General features: G+C 40.1%; 3 protein-coding genes across 5 annotated transcripts; 2 read left to right on the top strand and 1 right to left on the bottom strand.

Moving 5' to 3' along the window:
- The first annotated feature begins 1117 nt into the window (after positions 1-1117).
- Positions 1118-11009, top strand: crbn (cereblon). Of its 2 annotated transcripts, none has more exons than XM_068712698.1 (11): positions 1118-1234; positions 1492-1604; positions 1743-1945; positions 2355-2504; positions 4451-4613; positions 5236-5298; positions 5398-5482; positions 5612-5727; positions 6686-6750; positions 7887-8018; positions 8806-11009. In XM_068712698.1, the coding sequence occupies exons 1-11, from the start codon at positions 1162-1164 to the stop codon at positions 8987-8989; spliced, it is 1347 nt and encodes a 448-aa protein (XP_068568799.1). In that variant the 5' UTR covers positions 1118-1161; the 3' UTR covers positions 8990-11009. The 2 variants fall into 2 exon arrangements, with proteins under 2 accessions (XP_068568799.1, XP_068568798.1); XM_068712697.1 differs by having other exon boundaries at positions 1119-1234; positions 2352-2504.
- Positions 11010-12511: 1502 nt separating this feature from the next.
- Positions 12512-15054, bottom strand: LOC137874067 (vasopressin V2 receptor-like). Of its 2 annotated transcripts, XM_068712700.1 has the most exons (4): positions 14862-15053; positions 14233-14680; positions 13792-14019; positions 12512-13564 (listed from the first exon to the last, which is right to left on the bottom strand). In XM_068712700.1, the coding sequence occupies exons 1-4, from the start codon at positions 14997-14999 to the stop codon at positions 13356-13358; spliced, it is 1023 nt and encodes a 340-aa protein (XP_068568801.1). In that variant the 5' UTR covers positions 15000-15053; the 3' UTR covers positions 12512-13355. The 2 variants fall into 2 exon arrangements, with proteins under 2 accessions (XP_068568801.1, XP_068568800.1); XM_068712699.1 differs by having other exon boundaries at positions 13792-14680; positions 14862-15054.
- Positions 15055-15432: 378 nt separating this feature from the next.
- vhl (von Hippel-Lindau tumor suppressor) lies at positions 15433-19175 on the top strand. Its single transcript, XM_068712701.1, has 3 exons — positions 15433-15906; positions 16577-16690; positions 18024-19175. Exons 1-3 carry the CDS (start codon positions 15720-15722, stop codon positions 18215-18217), a joined length of 495 nt encoding a protein of 164 aa, XP_068568802.1. The 5' UTR covers positions 15433-15719; the 3' UTR covers positions 18218-19175.
- Positions 19176-20449: the final 1274 nt, after the last annotated feature.

Here is a 20449-nt window from a genome sequence, read left to right as displayed (position 1 = left end):
TCCACCACTAGGTGTGCTTATTAAACACACTAACATTGCTTTTTAACTTTAAATTCTTCACAACACCATAGACAGTATTGAGTGCATACTGTATACTGTACATGGACATACTTTTCAGTCGGCCAACATTTCTGTATTAAAAATCCTTTTTTTAATTGGTCTTATGTAATATTCTAATTTTCTGAGATACTGAATTTTGGGTTTTCATTAGCTGCAAGCCATAATCATCCAAATTAAAAGAAATAAATGCTTGAAATATATCACCCTTTGTGAAATGAATCTATATAATATGAGTTTCACTTTTTTAATTGAATTACTGAAACAAATTCACTTTTCAATGATATTCATATTCATTGAGATGCACCTGTAGATGACAATATTCTGGAGAAGGTATTGCATAGCAACTAATTATCAACCCTAATGTACATGGCTACATTTCTAATGTGGCTTAATTTCATTTATCCAATTGTTTTTACAGTTTCTAATGCTGAACCTGAGACTTCAGGTGCTTTACAAATAAACTTGTTTTGTTGTGTGATGAGCTTAGACGAGATCCATTTGAAATGTATCTGAACATGGCTCACTGGCTCAAACTACGATTTAACTAAAGCAGTTTAAATGAGTAAATAAGAACGCATTGTTTTGTTGTAGCACTGGTAGACGCCAACAGCATGCTTCTGTTACACACTATGAGTTTACTGTATATACGATTGGGTCTGTCACACTTCTTCTTTCTGTTAAATATTAAATTCTAGTTCTGCATTAACATTTTTACTTGTATCAGCAAATTTTACTTTAAGTATGAAAAGAAAAAGTATTCATTATGCAGGCAGAATGATCTGTGATCTGCAAAGTAAATGTAGCTGTGACTCACTAGAAGCTGTCAGATAAAAGAAGTGAAATAAATAGCTATTACTTACTAAATACTTGCCTCTGAAATGTAGTAGCATAGATGGAAATATTCAACTGAAGTACAAGTATCTCAAAATTGTACTTGATCACAGTGCTTCAATTAATGTAGTGGATTCAGTCATCATAATCCAATAAGTGTCTCTGGTTGAGTCTGACTGTGACGCGTCGACAGAGGGCGCACGTGACCCGTCTTGATGCTGCACACTGAAGACGCCGTAGAAGAAGAGTTCGTATTGTAAACACAAGGATATGGCTGACGAGAGGGGTGGAGGTGAAGACAACGTTAACGACAACATGGGGAACCAGTTACAGCTCCTACCAGGTAACTGTTACATGTATCACATGACTGGTCGGTGTCTCAACAGGAGAGCAGTTATCTCTTCGCCCTGCTAACAGCTAGCTAACGTTTCTTATCAACGGGCCACCGTCAGGCATATCACATCCCGACTGACACATCTTACGCTGTCACTTTCTGTTCATGTTTACCATCATAACGACTCATTAAGATGATGAAGTCGCAGCTGTAGTTTGGTTAGGAGACGTTAAAATACCGCTGTGCTTTGCTGTGCCTGTTAACAGACAATGAGGAAGAGGAGGAGGAAGATGACATGGAGACTGAAGACCGAGACAGCGATGGAGCAGAGAAGCCCACCCTCATCACCTTCGACCCCAGTCTTCCCACCTCACATGCCGTGAGTGATGCCACTGACTCGTTCTTTCTCCACATGTTTACTACCATTGTTACCTTCACAGTGTTTTCATAATCACAGAGCTGTAAAGGTAGTTTTGTGCAGCTGTCATTGTGTTGACTGTGACCCCTGTGGTGGCAGTACCTGGGTTCAGACATGGAGGAGTTTCACGGCCGCACAGTCCATGATGAGGACAGCTGTCAGACCATCCCTGTGCTGCCACACACGGCCGTGATGCTGGTCCCAGGTCAGACGCTGCCTCTGCAGCTCTTCAGGCCGCAGGAGGTCAGCATGATGCGGAACGTCATCCAGAGAGACCGCACCTTTGCTGTGCTTGCACACAGGTAAGAAGCATTGTAAAGGACTCTGTTGACATTGGCAAATCATCCAGACTGGACAGCGAGCACTTCTTTGTTTGGTGTATCAGTTAAAGGGTTTACCAGTCATGACAGGTGCTTTTGTGACAATGAAAACTGTTTTATAATGTTTCTTATGAGACACTTGAAGAGCTTTTTTAAGAGCTTTTTAAGTCTGAGAAAATACATCTTGATGATATCATGAGGATAATCCTCTGAAAAATCTGGGTATGCTTGATGGGAATTGTATGATCCAGTGTTTTTTTTCCAAGATCGTTACTATTGTTTTTATGTCCGTCCCCGAGTCTGACACACAACACTGAATGACTGAAGTATCCTTTTGAATTGTTTTTTGGATTTTAATTTGAATGGTTTTATTTGGTGTCTGTTTCAGCAGTGATGCAGGTGAGTCGGAGGCAGAGTTTGGGACAACAGCTGAAATCTATGCATACCGAGAAGAGCAGGAATATGGCATTGAAACTGTCAAAGTGAAAGCTGTAGGCAGGCAGAGATTCAAGGTCCACGAGATAAGAACTCAAGCAGACGGGTAAGTTTAATTGCCTCATAAACCAAAGTTAGGGCTAGATGCATGTGCACGTTTGACTTTGCTGTCCTCTATGAATAAAGACATAAACAGTGTGTTGTGGTCCTCACATGAAGTGAGCCTGCGGTTGTCTGTAGGAACCCTGTAGGTTTGAATGTTATTATCCCTCTTATTTTGAGTGCAACACAACAAATTGAAAATATCCGATTTCCTCCGATTTTCTTAGTCGATACAAACAATGAAATCCAACTTTGAAGTGTCATTTTTTTTTATATACATCATATGTGATGAGTATTTACTCAAAGAAGAGGACATCATGGAAAACACATGGAAATGGTCAAATGAAAATGATTCCATCATTCTTCTAACTACTGGGCTATTGATCAGAGCTCCCCAAAACGGATAGCATTGCCACCTGAAAGGGCTAAGTTATGTTCACATTACCCTTTAAATTATAGTTTATGGACGAGAGTATTTTGAACAGGCTGTAACGTTGTGGAAACACTTTGAACATGAGTCCTGTCACATGGTAGCACATGCAGGTTGAACTACAGGAGTGGCTTAACTGTGGTAGATTGTATTATTATATTGGTCTATGATCAATGTTTCATAGTTTCTCCGCATGTAAGAGATGATTTCAGGGATAAGTTATAGCCATAGACTGCACATCTTTTAAATCAGGCTTTGATAGAGAGGAAAATATCAGCGTATGACGAGATGTTGTCTGTCAAACCAGTTGGATCATCACTCAAAATATCCTTTAGATATTATCTCTAGAAAAGAGTGACAACCGTGTTCTAGTGTTTGTCCAGTTTCACTCAAGTAGTGTTCTCATAGTTCACAGCTAGAGGGCAGACTAACTATTCACAGTCATCCTCAAAAAGTAAACTGAGAACATCATCGTCAGCTTGTGATGATTGTATCAGTGGAGTAACTACTGTAAATATACACATTCAGGTTTTTATACGAGATGGTTTGGTTGTGACTTGTTTTTTAAAGATGAGTTCACTGTGTTTTTTCTGCTACATACTCTGGAGATGGTTTAGTTTATTTTCTGTTCTTTGAGCCTCCTCTTGTCGGCGCGTACAGTAAAGGACGGAAGCATCTATGGAGAAACGCTGGCTGTTTAATTGTTGTGGCGGGACTGTACATCATGTCTACTTATATCTTCCACTGTTCAGGAAATGCTTGAAGTTTACTGTCCATAAAACTGGGTCTTCGTACAGAAATTGTTCCCTCTTTCTTTAGTTGCTGCTGTGTAATGCACATACATTAGTTGCCATAATTCTGTTAACCTTTTGTTGTACTGTAAGTGACCCCAGCAAGCATAGAAATAAAATTATCTTCCTCTTAAATGGAATTGGCTGTTGTGCCCTCGGAGGTGATGTGTACTGAATATTAATACACCAATTACTGTATATTTTAATACCCTTCTCTTCCTTTCTGAAATGTTCTAAAACATTTCTGAATGTTCAGATTTTGGATCTGCAGAAACAAATATTTGGAAATTCAGTTCCACTGCCATCATATTATGGCAGCAGTTTAGTGGGTTTTCTTTCTGTTTGTGCATTTAATAGTTAGAAATTAAACACTGCTTATTATCTTTTTGGCAGGATTGAACTACACGTCATTTTAGTTGTGTGTTGTGGTTCATGGTTACACCTAAAGGTGTTTTATTGTTCATGCGGCATTGCTTAGTGCATGTTTGTTTGGCTGAGCTCCAGGGAGTTCACTGCGGGCATGTTGGGTGTAGAGAAGTATTTCTAATTGCTGACAGAGAAAATGCACAGACGGCACCTTTTTTATGATCGTCTCAGATTCACAAACATCCTGTCATACACCTAATAGCATTCAACCAGCACACCATGTGTTTAATCTGTTATTCCTCTGCTCGGTTTCCCTCTCCTTCGTCAACCTATGTTATTGTCTCCCTTCATTTGTCTCGTCAGGATCAGACAAGCTAAAGTACAGATCCTTCCAGAAAGAATCCTTCCAGATCCCCTCTCTGCCCTGCAGCTGACTCCCCTCTCCAGGCTCCACATGCACCCCTCCTCCAAACCCCCGACTCAGAGCTGCAAACAGGCCCAGCGCTGGTGGAGTAACTACCAGCAGGTGAAGCACACAAACACAGTGCATGTTGTACACATGTGCAGCAATAACATGCAACAACTTTTGCTTTGAAATTCTAAAAATCACATTATTTGTCCATCACAAGGAAACTAAAGTTTGAGGTGGCTCACATGTCCAGACAGAATAAGAAATAAATTCCAGCTAGAACGATTTTTGCTATTATTGATTTTCTCAATTACATGGTTCATTTTTTGGACTATGAAACATCAGAAAATAGTGATAAATGTCAATCGTCGATACCCAAATTCAAAGGGGACTACAGTTTTTGTTAGACCAAACATCAATCAATTTTGTTTTAGGATTTTTGTTTACTTTTGTTCCAGCACTGTCTCATAGTTTTGACTCGGGCTCTTGTCCCACAGTTGAAGCAAATCTTAATGTTACAACAAATATTTTAAACAATAGTGTGCTTCCAAACATGGGAATTACAATATGTGACTTTGTGCACATTGACATCGTCGTATATGAGTATGAAGTTTTGGTATCCACATACTTTTGGCCATGCTGTGTATGTCAGTAATCACAATGTGGGGAATGAAGAACTGGGTACTTCAGTAATCATTGTATGAATATTTAATTAGTTAATGTCTGTTTTTCATCACAGAGAAAGTTCCAATGTGCCAGTCTGACACCATGGCCGCACTGGGTCTACGGACTCTACGACTCTGTGAGTACTGCAGACAGCGTGCGTTGCTTGTAGTTTCCTCCGTACTGTATATAAACATCACATCAGAATGAATGTAAACCAGTTTTTCTCACCTCACAGGAGTCGCTCATGAACAGAGTGAAGAAACAGCTCCATGAATGGGACGAGAATCTGAAGGATGACTCTCTCCCTAAGAACGCCGTAGGTCAGCCTCTGTTCAGTGTGTTACAGATGGATAGCAGACGCATACACACATGCGCACATACTGTACGTCTCTTTGTTTGTGTCTCCCTCCTTTCATCCCTCTCTTTCCCATCTGTCTGGTTTCCGTCAGACTTCTCCTACAGAGTGGCGGCCTGCCTGCCCATAGACGACGCTCTGCGGCTCCAGCTGCTAAAGATCGGCAGTGCCATCCAGAGACTCCGCTGTGAGCTGGACATCATGGACCGGGTAAGGAAAGGTTTACCACCGGCCCCTCATTCCTGCCCGGCCACCTCAGCCCGTCTCCTCTGTCCCTGCAGCCATCATCATCGGCGCCATCGTGTGATAAGATCTGGTGCTCCTGCCAGTGTCGTTCGGCACAGACTGTGTCTGTTTTTCCTTCTGATGTTCTGTAGCTGTCAGGGGCCGTACCTGCAATATTTCAGTCCGAAGTTGAACTTCACAATGTAAACTGTTTAGAAATAATTTTGTGTAAGCAAACCCAGTTTCATTTTATTGCTTGTAACAATGGATTTTGACAGATCTGTAGTAAACATACAGTATACATTAGCTGCGTGTCACATTTAACCTGTAAGAGGAATGTTTGCTGGAATATTTACTAACAAAACAGCTACACAGCAGTAAATGGTTAATAACGATATTTAGGCTTAATGTTATTAAATGTGGTTCTGTGTGCTATGTTGGAATTTACCTTAATGACAATTAACATTTTGGGAGTTATTAGCTTTCACTGATCAATTTATTAGGCATTTTGTGCCTTAATTAACATTTACATTAGAATGTTATAGCGGCAAAAATGACAGATAATCCTGGGTGAAGAGGGCTCATGTCACTCTAACCTTATCACCAGACATTAAACTGACCACACACACAAGCACAAGCGAGTGGTACTCCTGCATCACCAGAAACTGTAAAGCATTCACCGGATGTGTAAAGTGCTGCTTTAATATGCCTGCTTGTTATTGGCTTTTTCCCTCCTGTCTGATTGAGGATAATAATCCTCCTTAATGTAGTGAGTCTCACTGGTCACACACTGCAGACCTGAACTCATATCATCCAGCTACTTACTCTTGTGGAAGCATAAAGGATCGGGTCCTTAATAAGCCTCAACAATAAGAACACTTGTGCTTTGAGAACATCTGATATGTATAAGTCCTTTTTACACTTTATTATCTCTCCTCCTCAGTGCACATCACTGTGCTGTAAGCAGTGCCAGGACACAGAAATCACCACTAAAAATGAGATCTTCAGGTGAGGACATCAGTACTTTTGCATTTTGTAGCATCGGTTATTACGAAGTGTTTATCAAAATCTCCAGACATTTGTTTGAGAGAGATAATTAATCACCGTGAATGTTACATGTGATGTTGCACTTTGCAGCTGAAAATGTCTGAGCAGTAAAAATAACTTTTAATGAAGCTTGAACATTTTTTATCACCTAGATGCACAATTTTCTGTCTTTGAAGAGATTTTTTCTTGAGATGCACTGATCAATCGGCTACCTGTTGAAACCAGACGGTTGTCATAATGGTTTTACAAATGAGTCCTTCCCCGCAGCAGTTGTGGTTAATGTAAAAAAAAAAGAAAAAACACATTAAAGCAGTCTGATGGTGGTACTCTGCCAGGAACAAACCTGCTCCCATTTATAATTGTTTATTTAAATTTTTTTATTTACCTTCATCACAGTAATCACTGTAATTATTAACACGTCAAAGTCAGTGTTGATTTGAGTGTCTGTACGGACGTTGCATACAGTCTGCGGTTACATCGTGAACATAAATGTCCCTGCACCGTACCTGCACACTCACTATACAAATACACACACACACACACACACACACACACACACACACACACACACACACACACACACACACACACACACACTGTTATGTAATGTAATGTAATGTAATTTATTTTACAACTGTCTTTGATGGGTGACAGTTAATGTGTTTGTCCAAGAGTCAAACACGGAACCACCAAAGAAACTGTCCAGACCTTCTCTCTACAATGCTTCAACTGTTTTTTGTCTAAGGACATCCAGAAAATCTAAGAGAATGAATGATTATGTGTTTAATCTGATTCCTGAAGTTAGACACTTCCTCCGACTAACAACTACATATATATGCGAGTATGTATGCATTTTCAATTTAGGACCAGGACAATAAGTGGAGGCAGGAAATTGCTACTTGAGAAACTGACTCAAAATGTGTCTCTTTGTGTTTTATTGTCTGCAAGGACCTGTGAGGTTAAATAGTTATCTTGTAGAACTTAAGGTTGAAAACAACATTTACCATCCTCAAGTCTTAGGACCATTCTGATGTTTTGTTCTTTGGCTGAACCGTGAACTGAAGTCATATTCACTGCTGTCTGTGCTCTCCCTGCAGCTTGTCTCTGTATGGACCCATGGCTGCATACGTCAACCCTCACGGTTACGTCCATGAAACCCTGACTGTCTACAAAGCCAACAACCTCAACCTGGTCGGCAGGCCATCCACACTGCACAGCTGGTTTCCAGGGTAACTTTGCTGTACTTATTTGACACATTATATAAAACATCTGGCCCATTGCACTGGGGGTTTTAGTCATGCTTCAATACCACAATTGCTCTAACTGTATTGTGACACTGTCCCAGGGCCTTGAATTAGAAACCTCTGGCCTTTCTGTGTGGCATTGTAATCAATAGTGTCATTTTGATCAGTGGGGAATCTCTTATCAGTGATCTGAGGTCATTGTATTATGCCAGATTTCTGTAGAGAGCAGCAGGATAGTGAGACCTCCCAGAGGCTCTCTGTATCAATCAAACCGCCCCCCTAATAAAACACATACTGCATCCGTAACAACAATCTGAGAAGATGATGAGAATTTGTTTCACTGGTATGGACTGTGAGATATTTACAATTTAAGGCAACTAAACTAAACTAAATTCACCTGTGTGAATTTAGTGTAATTAGTAAGCTATGAGAGGCTGTGAAATCATGGTACATTGTACATTCTGTGGGTTACTACATCTACAAAATACCATCACAAAGAAAGCATCAACTATTTATAACAAGTGATATATAAATAATACTTTTGATTTCCGTATACTGTTTTTCATCAGTAGTAGAATGACACATACAGTAAGTACCAGTATGAGCTGTTTGTAATGGGTTTAATAGCGAATATAAGAGACCATCTTGTGATGGGATCACTCTTGGAGAAAAACTGCATCATCATCATTCCAAACAGAGAATGTTTTTATATCTTCAAACATGTCTTCAGGGCATCTTTAATAAAAATGTAGTCCTCTTCCTCTGCCCTCAGGTACGCCTGGACAATTGCTCAGTGCCGGACCTGCGGGTCTCACATGGGTTGGAAGTTCACAGCCACCAAGAAGGACTTGTGTCCACCTCGTTTCTGGGGTCTGACCCGTTCAGCTATGCTCCCCCGTATCCCCCCTGGGGAGGGGGAGGAGGGGAGAGAGGGCTCTCGCCTTTTCTGCCTGTGATGTCGGACCATCAGTTAGCGTAAAAAAAAATCAATAAAAAAAATCTTTACAAGCCTGGATCGTCATGCGCTCTCTTGCTGCGTTTACTTTTAGTGATCGATGCATCACACACCATGCAGCAAATCCATCATATTAGTGGAAAGGTCAGTAGGCCTTAAAATGGCACTCAAAGAGCAAATTAGAAAAGGGGGGGAGTGATTGTTCTCAAAGGTCCTTGATATGACGTCTAAGTGCATTGTGAGAAAGAAATAGAGAGTAACAGATTGATTCCCTGACGTTGTAGCATCCTATCACGCAGCTAGCTGATCTGCACCTCTGTCCAGCTGATTCCTTGGTAGCTGCAGACACACAAACACAGTTTTCCTTTGAGCTCCTTCCCTCTGTATGATGGAGTGTTTGACTGCATGCAGGTGAGATAAAGATATTGTTGGTCTCCTACTTTAGTCTGTTGTTAACCAGAAAATATAAATTCACTTCCTTTCTCAGATATGTTTTCTGATGTCAGCTGCTGGAGGTCTTGAGAGGGAATGAAAGAGCACTTGTATGTGTAGATCTGTCTCTAGAGGGAATATTTTGAATCTTGGAATTAAATTTGATGTATTTTTGTATGCAAGAAGATTGGAAAGTAATGAACCTACTCATCCATCTGTGCTTTCTATTATCACACCAGTTTTTTGTGCAATAAACAAAAAAACTGAGGTGACGATAATGACAATGTATAATATACTTGATATAATCGCTGTCTGGTTTGTATTCAACCAAGGCTCATTGTCCTGTCAGATGATGTGCTTCATGAAACAACTAAGTGAACATTAAAGACGTCTTCTTGGCGCCTGATGGAGGGCTGTTTTTTTTAAATGTTAAAGCTTCATAAAACAGAGAGCAAGAAGAGCATTTACCGGTCTTCATTTGGTCAGTTCATGTTGTGTGGCATGTTAAAATGCTGTGTCTACGCCCCAGCTCAGTGTCTTTTGATAAGTTTGATAAATCTGTGAACCACAGGCGTGAATGAAAGATTGTAAATGATGAACGTGATGAAGAGATTAAGATTTAATTAAAAAAATAAAATAAATTGTTTTGTTTTTAGTGTCTCAGTTTTCAGGACTTCTTACGATTTTTTTGCAAGGTGCTGTCTCATGTTTGTATAAATGTTGCTGTAAATATGAGGCAGATAAAGCGTTTGTTGTGTAACATAACTGGTGTTCTAGAGTTTGTAGAATCTGACTCATTTCACGTGTCTCTTCATGTCACAGAGAATTATATCAGTAAGCAACGTCATTGATCGCAATAAGAAATCATCTAGAATGTGAAGATGTTGGTTTGTCTAATTTAATGGTTTTGGATATTTTCATAAAGGAATAGATCCAGTCTTTACTGATATGAGAGTGCTATTGTCACACAATCCCTAGCATTAAAGCAAATTAGCGTGATGTCTGAAAATGTCAAAACTACTTTTTAAAAGGGAGATAACTTTCAATTTAAAAATGATGACATGTTTGTCTTGCAGCCAAAGCCCGATATCGTGTGGAGATTCAGTTCGGAGTCGACCTGTTTTGAATGAATCTTTTATTCCAATGGTCTTTCCTTCAAAGTGTACTCCATGATTTAACATTGCACCCCTGTAACACTGTCGGACTAAAGAGGGACAGTTAAATTATGTTATAGAAATCAAAGCAGCAGAAGAATCCTTTTTTATTCCACGCGTTCTTCAATGTTAATACTTGCCATCGGCATTACCCACAGTGCATCTCAACCGCTGGCAATTTGGTCAAAGATTCTGGTGTGTTATGCCTGTGGTAGTAATAGTTGACATTTGAAATATTATTTATAGTTATATTTTGGACTATTCAGCAGATTCATATATATTTTGTTTCATAAATGTACAATCTAAAATCCTGTGTTAAGCTTTCAATATTCTCTGTCATATCGCTGATTCAGTGTTCACCAAGCTGTCAGGCTTTCATGCACCCCAACAATAAAATGGATGCTTCACAGGAGAAATCATTGGCCTGGTTCCAAAGATGGCTTATGGCTGTTTTTTCTTGACATTCAGTGTACCACAGAGTACAAGAAAGCATGCAGTACTCCTGTGGCAGTTTACTGATGTACATGTTTCAGCAGGACTCTTAAGGCAGGGCGTGCATCAAGAGGCATCAATGTGACCGTTTACACAACGCGTGCATGTGCGCGCGCGGGTGTAACAACTTCACATCTACAGGCAAATGTACGCCTTCACTTTATTTGTCTTCTCTGAATATAATGAGTTAGCAGTGAATTAGTCTTTTGTGCAGATACACGTGGTCAGAGGATTATTTGTATTCTAGCGCAGTGAGAGTCTAATGAGTCATGTGGACCATGTGAGGCTCCCACAGAGGAACATTATAGTAATAAAGTGGACAAGGTTTGGGACATGCAACTTGGGAATTCTCATTATTTGATATTGAAAATACTCCATATTTGTTTCGTGGCTTGAGCAGTTGTGTCTTTCTGCTTCTCTCTGGAAAAGTTTCTTGCTTTATGCCATTTTGCTGTCTTCTGTTAAAATGATGCTTAACCATACATACTGAAGTTTGTTTAGTCTACTATTTTAATTTTTCAATTATTCAAATCATGCCAATGTAAACCCATACAAACCCATGTGAACACGAATAAAGACCAAAATATATTCATATACTGAGGTGGATGTGTCAAACTGTAGGGTCAAACAAACACAGCACTATCAACCAGGACACTAAAGTTTGAAACTGATAGATGTTTTCTGTACTTATGCTTACGTTTTATTTAGTTTACGTGCTTATTTCTAGACTAAGTAAGGGTTTTTTTGGTTGCCTAAACCTATGCAAGTGTTTTTGTTTGCATTTACAATGTGAATGTGGCCTTGTACTTACCTGGGTGTGGTTAAAGATATGTATATGGACCTCACTACTTGCATGTGTGACATTTTTCAGGCTGTGTCAGCCTTGTGATATGCTGCTGCTTCAATAATAAAAAACCCCTGCTGACCAGCAGATCATATACATAAACCATTGCAACATATTCTCACCAATGCGTCAAATAACACAGCTTGGTCAGAGGCATTATGCTTCAACAGCCTATGACGCCCTGCCCAACCCTCTAACGTCCGTTACGTGTCAATGACAGGGTGTCATCGCTCGTCACGTGCATCGAGTCTTTTCAAAATAAACTTCATTTTTCTTCACGCTAGTCACTTGAGTAGTTACACACTTGGTCTTTAAACAACGTCATTTACGTAACGTGTCTTGACGCCTTGTGAGTGAGAACGGTTTGACCATGTTTGCCATACTTCAGGTGTAATAATAGCTAATATCGGTTCATTATATCGACTGTAAGATAAATGTAAAAATGCCAGTGAGAATTAATATAAATGTGTCCTATACAAATTATCAGCAGCTGGTAAAACTTAATTTGACTAAATAGTCTTGGAATATTATGATCATAATTCATACTTTGTCATAAATGGACTAAAAATATGTTCATACACAAGTAAAAATACAAAGCAGCTGAGAGAACATAACTTTATTCCACTCTTGCCTTAGTTATAGCAAATATACAAACATATTCACACTCAGTGTGGGATTTTAAAACAGATATTCACCACAGAGAACATTTATAGAAGTGACAAATGTGTTTCACAGTCGTTAAATACAGAAACGTTACAACAGCTTTTTTGGCAATATTGAAATAAAGTGTTTGTATTTCTTCTTCATGAAAACACAGTTTGCTTTCACTCTTTGTAATAGCTTTCTCTTTGGGAAAATAAAGCTATAGATACAATAGAGTTGATCCCTTATCCCTTAGCTCAACTCAAATGACTGTGGTATAATATGACATGATTACTGGCATCTTGCTTAAAATAACAATGCAACTGGATTTTTGTGTTCCTCTTTACCTCAACACTGTATAATCCAATCATTGAATCTGCCTGAAAGGCAAAATGTTCCTGAAGTCTAAATCCAGCCTCTGTTAAATGTGAGGAATATTTTTTATGGCACATCAAAACTGTCACAGTCATAACAATGTGATGACATGATCTCCATGAGTCCATACTGATTTTCCAAATAGGGCACTGGCCCAGCAGTCCACCACCTTTAGTCATCCTTCAACATCGAACATCTGGAGCGCAGTTCTTACTCATGGCCACCGATTGAAGGTCTGCTTTTGTTGAATACTTCCATGACGCCTACCATATTTTTTATATGTCAGAGATTCTGACAGGTACAGTATTTCTTATCTCCATGTCTCCTGTTCAGAAGAAACACTCGGTCAAACGTAGAGAGATCTCGGAGGCAGCCCTGCGAGGCGCATCGACAGGATTTTCCCGTTTCCAGATGGAAACTCATTGCTCTCATTTGGACTCGGACACATTTTTGAAGCTCATGTACAACGTGCTGACCAGCGTCGCCTCTTCACGGATTGAGTCCCTGCCGTTAGGGTGCCGTTGCCACAGAAGTGTCACCAGCCTCTGAGGAAACTGACCGCTGAACAGAAGGTAAATGCAAGGATTCGCGCAGCTGTTCAGACTGGCTAGCAACATCAGGATGGTGAAAGTCGCATCTGGAATATAAAAGCGTCATGCGTTTGCAAGTGTCATTTTTCATTTCTGAATATCTTATCGTTTGGTTTTGTTTGTTTTTTTGCGTAAATGCGCACTTTTAGGATATGTTTAATGTAACCTAATTACGGATCACGTTTAAGAAAAGTAAAATAAGATCTAGTAGAGTAAAATAATACATTATAACCACATCAAACTGGGCACCAGCCAGAAATACTTAATGACTTACTTTCTTTCGGCGCATTTGTGTCCCAGGCGGACCAGAGCTGGACAGTGAAGAAGGGTGTCCAGCAGACGATATAAGCCAGCACGATAACCACCGTCATCTTCAGCGTCTTCACCCTGGCCTTGGACATACCGGCCACACCGCTGGCTTTGGACGGCAGACGGAGACCCACTTTGCCCTGCTGTTGAGTCTTTTGATACAGGTTGATCTGGATGGCTCGGCAGATGCGCACTTGACAAAAAACAAGTGTAATAACAGGTAAAATAAAAATGACCAGAGTGGTCCAGGTTATGTAAGTCTGTAGCCCCCACGGATGGATAAATGTGGCCCAGCAGTCAAACACACCAGGTGCAACCTCTACCTGAGAGAAAATAAAAACCTGTGGCAAGCTGCCCAGCAGAGAAACCCCCCACGCCATGCACACGGGGATGTTAAGCCTCGTACTTGTCCGCTGGAACTTCACCATCGGGTTGCAGACAGCTTGGTATCTGTCAACTGTCATCACCACGATCATGTAAGTGGATGAAAACATGCCGAGAACTTGCAGGTACTTCACCAGGCGGCACACCAGGTCTGGTCCGACGAATCTGTCTGTGATGTCCCACATGAGCTGCGGGCACACCTGGAAGAAAGCGACCACCAGATCCGCCAGGCACAGGTGGAAGACGAAGACGCGCATCCTGGACATCTGTTTGCGCTGTCTCCAGAGGACGAGCAGCAGGGAGGCGTTGAGGATGGTGGCGCTGATGAAGATGACACTGAGGAGCGCGATCTCCAGCTTGGCCAAACTCTCATCTCTCGCCACGTCCTCCGCAAAGTCACTGGCATTCAGAGGACACATTGTGTTTGTGTCGTGAAAGAGTTCAGACTTGCCAAATGGCAGAGAAACGGGCTGGTGGGGGGAAAATAACAGACAGTGTTGAAATGAAAAACATGTACTGGTATCCTAGTCTGTCACGTAATAACTGTGTATTCTAACACTTTTTATTCTGAAGAAATTGTTTCGTTTGTTAGAAATCACCTATTCAATCAAAAAAGTAACAATTTGTTATTTAGCAAGTATTTCTACCTACCTTTATATATATGTAGTCCCGAGGTGATTTGATACTGCAGTGGTCGAGCTCAGGTTGCAATCTCGAAAGAGAAGGGTGCTCGTGTACAGCTGTGCCTTTTGTTTTGTGAGGATGAAACTGGGTGGAGCTTAGAATCATTCAGTATTACCAGGCAAATAAGTATAATTGCTCTTATGCCTATATGAAAAAAATGAAGCCTGTAACTGTGCTCACAGTGTTCGTGCACAAAATGGAATTGATATAAAGGTGATATGATTATAAGCTTCTCAAATAAATTACGACTAACGTTACCTTAAAACTGTACAGTACTTGAGTAAATGTACCAATAAATGAATGTCATTGAGGCAGTAATACTGAATTCTTACTGCATCTGTATTTGAAATGAGACCAAAAACAATCAACTTTAAGGAGTGTGGTAGTTTAACTGTATATTATGATGTATTTACTTTAAGATTGTAGTTACTTCTCTTGCTTCTCTCTGTACAACAGTACAGCTCATGAAACACACATCCTCTGTGAGACCGAGACGTCATCATACCTTTCGACCAATCACAGCACAGGATACTTTGACGTCCCAGGACTTTCAACCGGAAGTGTGAATGTAAACAAAGTAACGAGCTGCTAGTTGAGATTGAGAAGAAGTGACAGTAGACGGTTCTCACGCTGTAGTGTAACAGAAATAGCTGCTCGTAATCATTGTTTGTAAACGATGTGATGTAATTAGACGGACTGAGTCATTTGTCTTTGATTCTACGATCTCCATGTCGACAACAGGCGACATACATGGCTAGCACTGCTAGCTAGCGTTAGCTAATCTCACTGCGCTAATGATAAAGTGTTATTAAGACACCAGCACCAATGCCTCAAGAGGAAGAGCAGTCTCTTCCGCTGGTCCGCTCCCTGAACAGTCTCATACCTATCAGTTCTGTGTTTCGTAACCTCAGTCCTCGTGTCGTGCGACCACTATGGATCGATTACCGCGGGGAACCACGGCCATACGTCGATTTACAGCCAGGAACTGGACGAGAAATGGCCACCTACATCGGTAAGGCAGCTTCTATTACAAGACAACGTTACTTATGCATTGGGTGTTGCTTCTTGTCTCAGATGTGAGCTACGTGTCCAGCGGTGGGAGAAGTAACGTTACTCAGATGGTAATACTTTTAAGTACAAAAGTATTACCATCGTAATATAAAGTACCAAAAGTAAAAGTTCTCATTATGCAGAATGACCCCTTTTCAGAATCATGCATAATGATTGTTAATGTTGTATTTTGTTTTATTTATCAGTAAAGTGACTAAAGTTGGTAACTAAAGGTGTCAAATATATGTGGATAAAGAGTACACTATTTCCCTCAGAACTGTAGTGAAGTAGATGAAAGAAGAAAATGGAAATATTCAAAGAAATACAAGTATCTCGAAATAGTACTTTGTGCTTAGTGAATGTGCTCGCCACTGTTTCCTATAGTGAGAAGTCACCCAGGGGCAGCATGAAGGCTATCATGTTATTTATATAATATTTTACAGTACATGAAAAAGTCTCTCACTCGCTGCAACTCATGCTTTCATCCCAGGAAGCTATAACAACTGTTATTTCACTGAGACATGGGGACATTTTCTTATTCTGACACAGCTGTAATGCGATGGTACAGTATTGCTTGTGGGCAGTGTAATACACACTCATTTTAAAAGATGTTTTATGGATTATTTTCCCAGGTCACCCATGGATGTTCAGAGATGCAGATTCTGATGAGCCACTGAGGGTGAACGGCAAAGAACTGTTTCTTCCTAAACCAGCAGAGGGTAGAAACGCGGATATCACTTTACCAGGTAAGATTAGCCACTTTACTTAAAACTTTAACCATTATCATCACATGCAATCACACTGAGCTTGATAGTAAATTCCACAATAAATTGCATTTGTGTATTTTCAAAGGCTGTTGAACTGCTGTTGATTCGGTGCTGCGAATAATGTCCAGTCTGATGGTTTAAAGGGACAATTTACAGAAATAGTGCTAATAGTTTTCCACCTGCCTTTAGTGTTATCATGTCATGTAGGTAGTTTTAAATCTTTTTCTGATACTTCTACCACATGGCTAAAAATCACAGGTGAATGTCATTTGGCTTGCGGTGCTCAAAGGATCACAAAATTACATAAAAATACCTCCAAAAATCTTTTGCAGAAACACACATAGATCCATAGATCTTGCTGTGAGTGGTTTTCAGCGGTTTTGCAGAGATTTTCTAATTCAATAAAGCTTTGTGTGCCACAAACTATTGATTGACATGTTTTCACTCAGGGACTAAGACTTATTAATATTCTTTTATTTTTGCTTTATAACATTAAAAAAAGATAACATTATCAAAAAAATGTGAAGAAGTATAATTTTGACCTATGCCAAATATGTAATAATCTACTGCCAACCCTTCTTGTAATGCCACTTGTTCTTCAAGGGGCAATAGGCCAATCTCATTTAGTATAATATAGGAACTTGTGAAATCCCTAAATTAGGATGGTTCTGTAATTCCTATCCTAAAATAAGAAAGATTTTATCCAAAATGCAGTTGGGAAACATCCAAAACAATTTTTGTATTTTTTTTTTTATTTTGATCATTTGATTTTTTTATGTTCCTGGACATTGAAAAAACATTGTCATCCCTGCCGCCAGGGGTTTGTTTCTTTGGATTTAACCAAATAAACAAACTATCTACGCACACCAAACCGTACAGCCCCCTGTTAGTGGCACAAACACGCATATGGCTAAACGTAAGCTATAGACCGACGCCACACATGAAGTTTAGGCTGAGATAGCAGTGTTGCTTGGACAGAGTTTCAGCATTTTGGTTGAATTTTTGCGTTTCCTGCCCAGCTGTTGGTTAGTACAATTGGCTTTTATAACTGAGGACTGTAAATTTAGATTGTATGGACCCAGTAGTAGAGGTGTAACGCTACCCCCTATTCCTTTGGAGCATGTGACCAGATCTTACACATTGCACTTTGTCCTTAACTTTTTTTTTTTAGAATGATTGTAAATGCAGCTGTAAAACAGTTCTATACTTACACTGGTATCAATTTGGTATTTGTTGTAATTCGAAGGAAAGACTGTCCCTGCCTAACAAGTTCTGAACATTTGACAAACACTTGTGTGTTCGGTCTACACAGTTTACAGCCTCAAGGATCGCGCTCTGCAGGTTATTCGGCGTCTGGTGCGAGCAGAAGACTACAGGAGGTTGGAAATAGCTCGATGTCTCCATGAGGAGCTGGAAGATCAGCCTAGTGTATTGAAAGATCTCCACCGCATGAACCAGCGAGTAGAGCAGCATCTTCTGGAGAGGATCCAATGCCAGGAGGAATGAGGCATGAAACTGGATGCATAACGATCACGTATGGACAATATTATATTCCACACTTCCCCTGAGGTCTTACATTTGCTGCAAATGATGATCTGCTGCTTGTTATATTCACACCTTGGCTTTTGCAGAAAAAAACTCTCACCCGAACATTTACCTTTTAGGAAGAGAAGATTGTATATAATGTGATTGCAGCATATTCAATTAAATGGTATTGTTTGTACTCTAAAATGGTATTTAAGCATTTCAATGTTTTTTCCTAAAAGGCCACCAGAGAAATGGGGATATTTTAGCCATTGATGCCAATCTGATTATCTTACTCTCTTTTTTATTTTGTCATATATAGTGAGGTTCTGTCCCATTTGATCATACACACAAGACAGAGCTTTTTTGTTTTTGTCATGCATACAGTGTTTTAATTGATCTCTGGTCATAAATATCCCAATTTAGAAAGGACAGTTGGATAGATATGTGTTGTTAATATTCTTATTGAGAATGCCTGAGATAAGGGGATCTAAACTTATCCAGTTTACTGCACATCTCCCCTCAAGAACATCTTACTTTGTTATCCTAGCTGTTAAACTCAGAGGTTAAACCAAGACTGAACTGTTTAGCAGTCTTCAGAAAGCTTTAGCACTTTTAGTTTGGAAAAAGATGGCCTGTTTTGGTAAATGTGGACGTTCTGTCAGAATATACCTGCCACCATAAATGGAGTCTCTCCTAAAATGTTGTCTTGCAGCTGAAAAACTAAATATTTTACCCTGTCTTTACAATTTTCAGACTTGGCTGTGAAACACTGTGAGTGAGGATTTATACTTTTGTTTTTGTCGACTTTGGTATTCTTTGCTTACTTTGTTCTTCTGTCTCCATGTTTTAAACACATACATTGCTACTGTATCTCAAAGACCTTCATCGTTTATTTGTGTAATAAATAAATAAAAGATATATTTCTTACTGGTTGAAAGCTGTGAAGACTTGATATGTTAGTTATTTGCTAAGTCTCTTATTGATAATGAACTTTTACATTTTGAACAGGTCATAAAACAACAATCATCAAATTGAGACTTCATTTCTCAACATTTAGAGGGAGTTTTGGGTAGATGTGATGTTGGTGGAGAAGTACAACATTACTGTTTTCATTCGGTGTAAGCTGAATAACTGCACACTCACAAACAGAAGGATGTCAGTTCCAAGTCACATGAGTACTGTTACCAAACAGTCGCTAAGCAACAAAGTAACACAACGCTTCTCTGGTAGGTGCGCCCGCTGCAGAAATATCAGGAACATGCAGGCAGCGGAAAAAACAACAACGTGGGGTTCAAGTTGTTTTAGGGGAGAGAAGTAAGTACTTGTCTTCACACACGTTTTGTTTTGCGGCCGTGTTGTGCATGATGTCATTTCTTTTGACAGAAGAAATAGATGATAACTAACATTCATTATCCTGCAATTACCCGCACCAGCATGACATTTTGGCCAAGGAGTCACCCAGTCATGTTTCCACATATCCAGACAGACCACTGGAGCAAAATGAAAACAATGGTAAGAACAATTAAAGCTGCAAGCAGCGATGAGCGGGCCCTCGCCTCCTCCCGCACGTCGGGGGTGCCGGCGGGACTCCAACGTATGCAGCCGAGATCGTCTGCGACAGTCGGACAACGCGCTTAGGAGTCCGATGCTTTTTTTCTGCTTGGACCGCGTGACGCAGGAAATGATGCAATGCAAATAGTCCACAGCATCCTGTATCCACTGTGTGGTGCTACAGAGCATGCACAAACATGTATTATGTTGCTCTATAACAACTGTAGACGACATTGTGTAAAAGTCATGTAAATCGGATGCCAGTTGTCAAAAAACGCAGAATTACTTTGGCCAGCAGGTGGCGCTGTGAGTATTAGTGAAAATTAGCTTGTAGACATCCTCAGGCCATGAGTGTTATCAACCATGTGAAGTTTGGGAGCGTTTGGAACAAGTCCGGCTGAGTTACATCAGCTTCTTTGGTGGGGAATCACGTAAAGTAGCCGCCCGCTACGGCTAAGCCATTCCGTCAAACGTAAAGCTTTTGATAACTTTTAATCACAAAGGTCTTGAGACTGTACCGACCAAATTTGAAGTGGATCCGACAAAGTGCCTAGGAGGAGTTCGTTAAAGTATAGCGACTAGAAATGAGCCTAAATCCATTGAAAAATTACACAAAAATCAAAACGGTTTAGAGCATGGTCCCAAGAGACTTATTTGTAA

This window comes from Cebidichthys violaceus, unplaced genomic scaffold, assembly GCF_023349555.1.
Source record: "Cebidichthys violaceus isolate CVI_PGR_0920_01 unplaced genomic scaffold, fCebVio1.0.p SCAF_17, whole genome shotgun sequence".
Classification (NCBI taxonomy): Eukaryota; Metazoa; Chordata; class Actinopteri; order Perciformes; family Stichaeidae; genus Cebidichthys; species Cebidichthys violaceus.
This window is presented reverse-complemented; position numbering and strand designations above follow the sequence as displayed.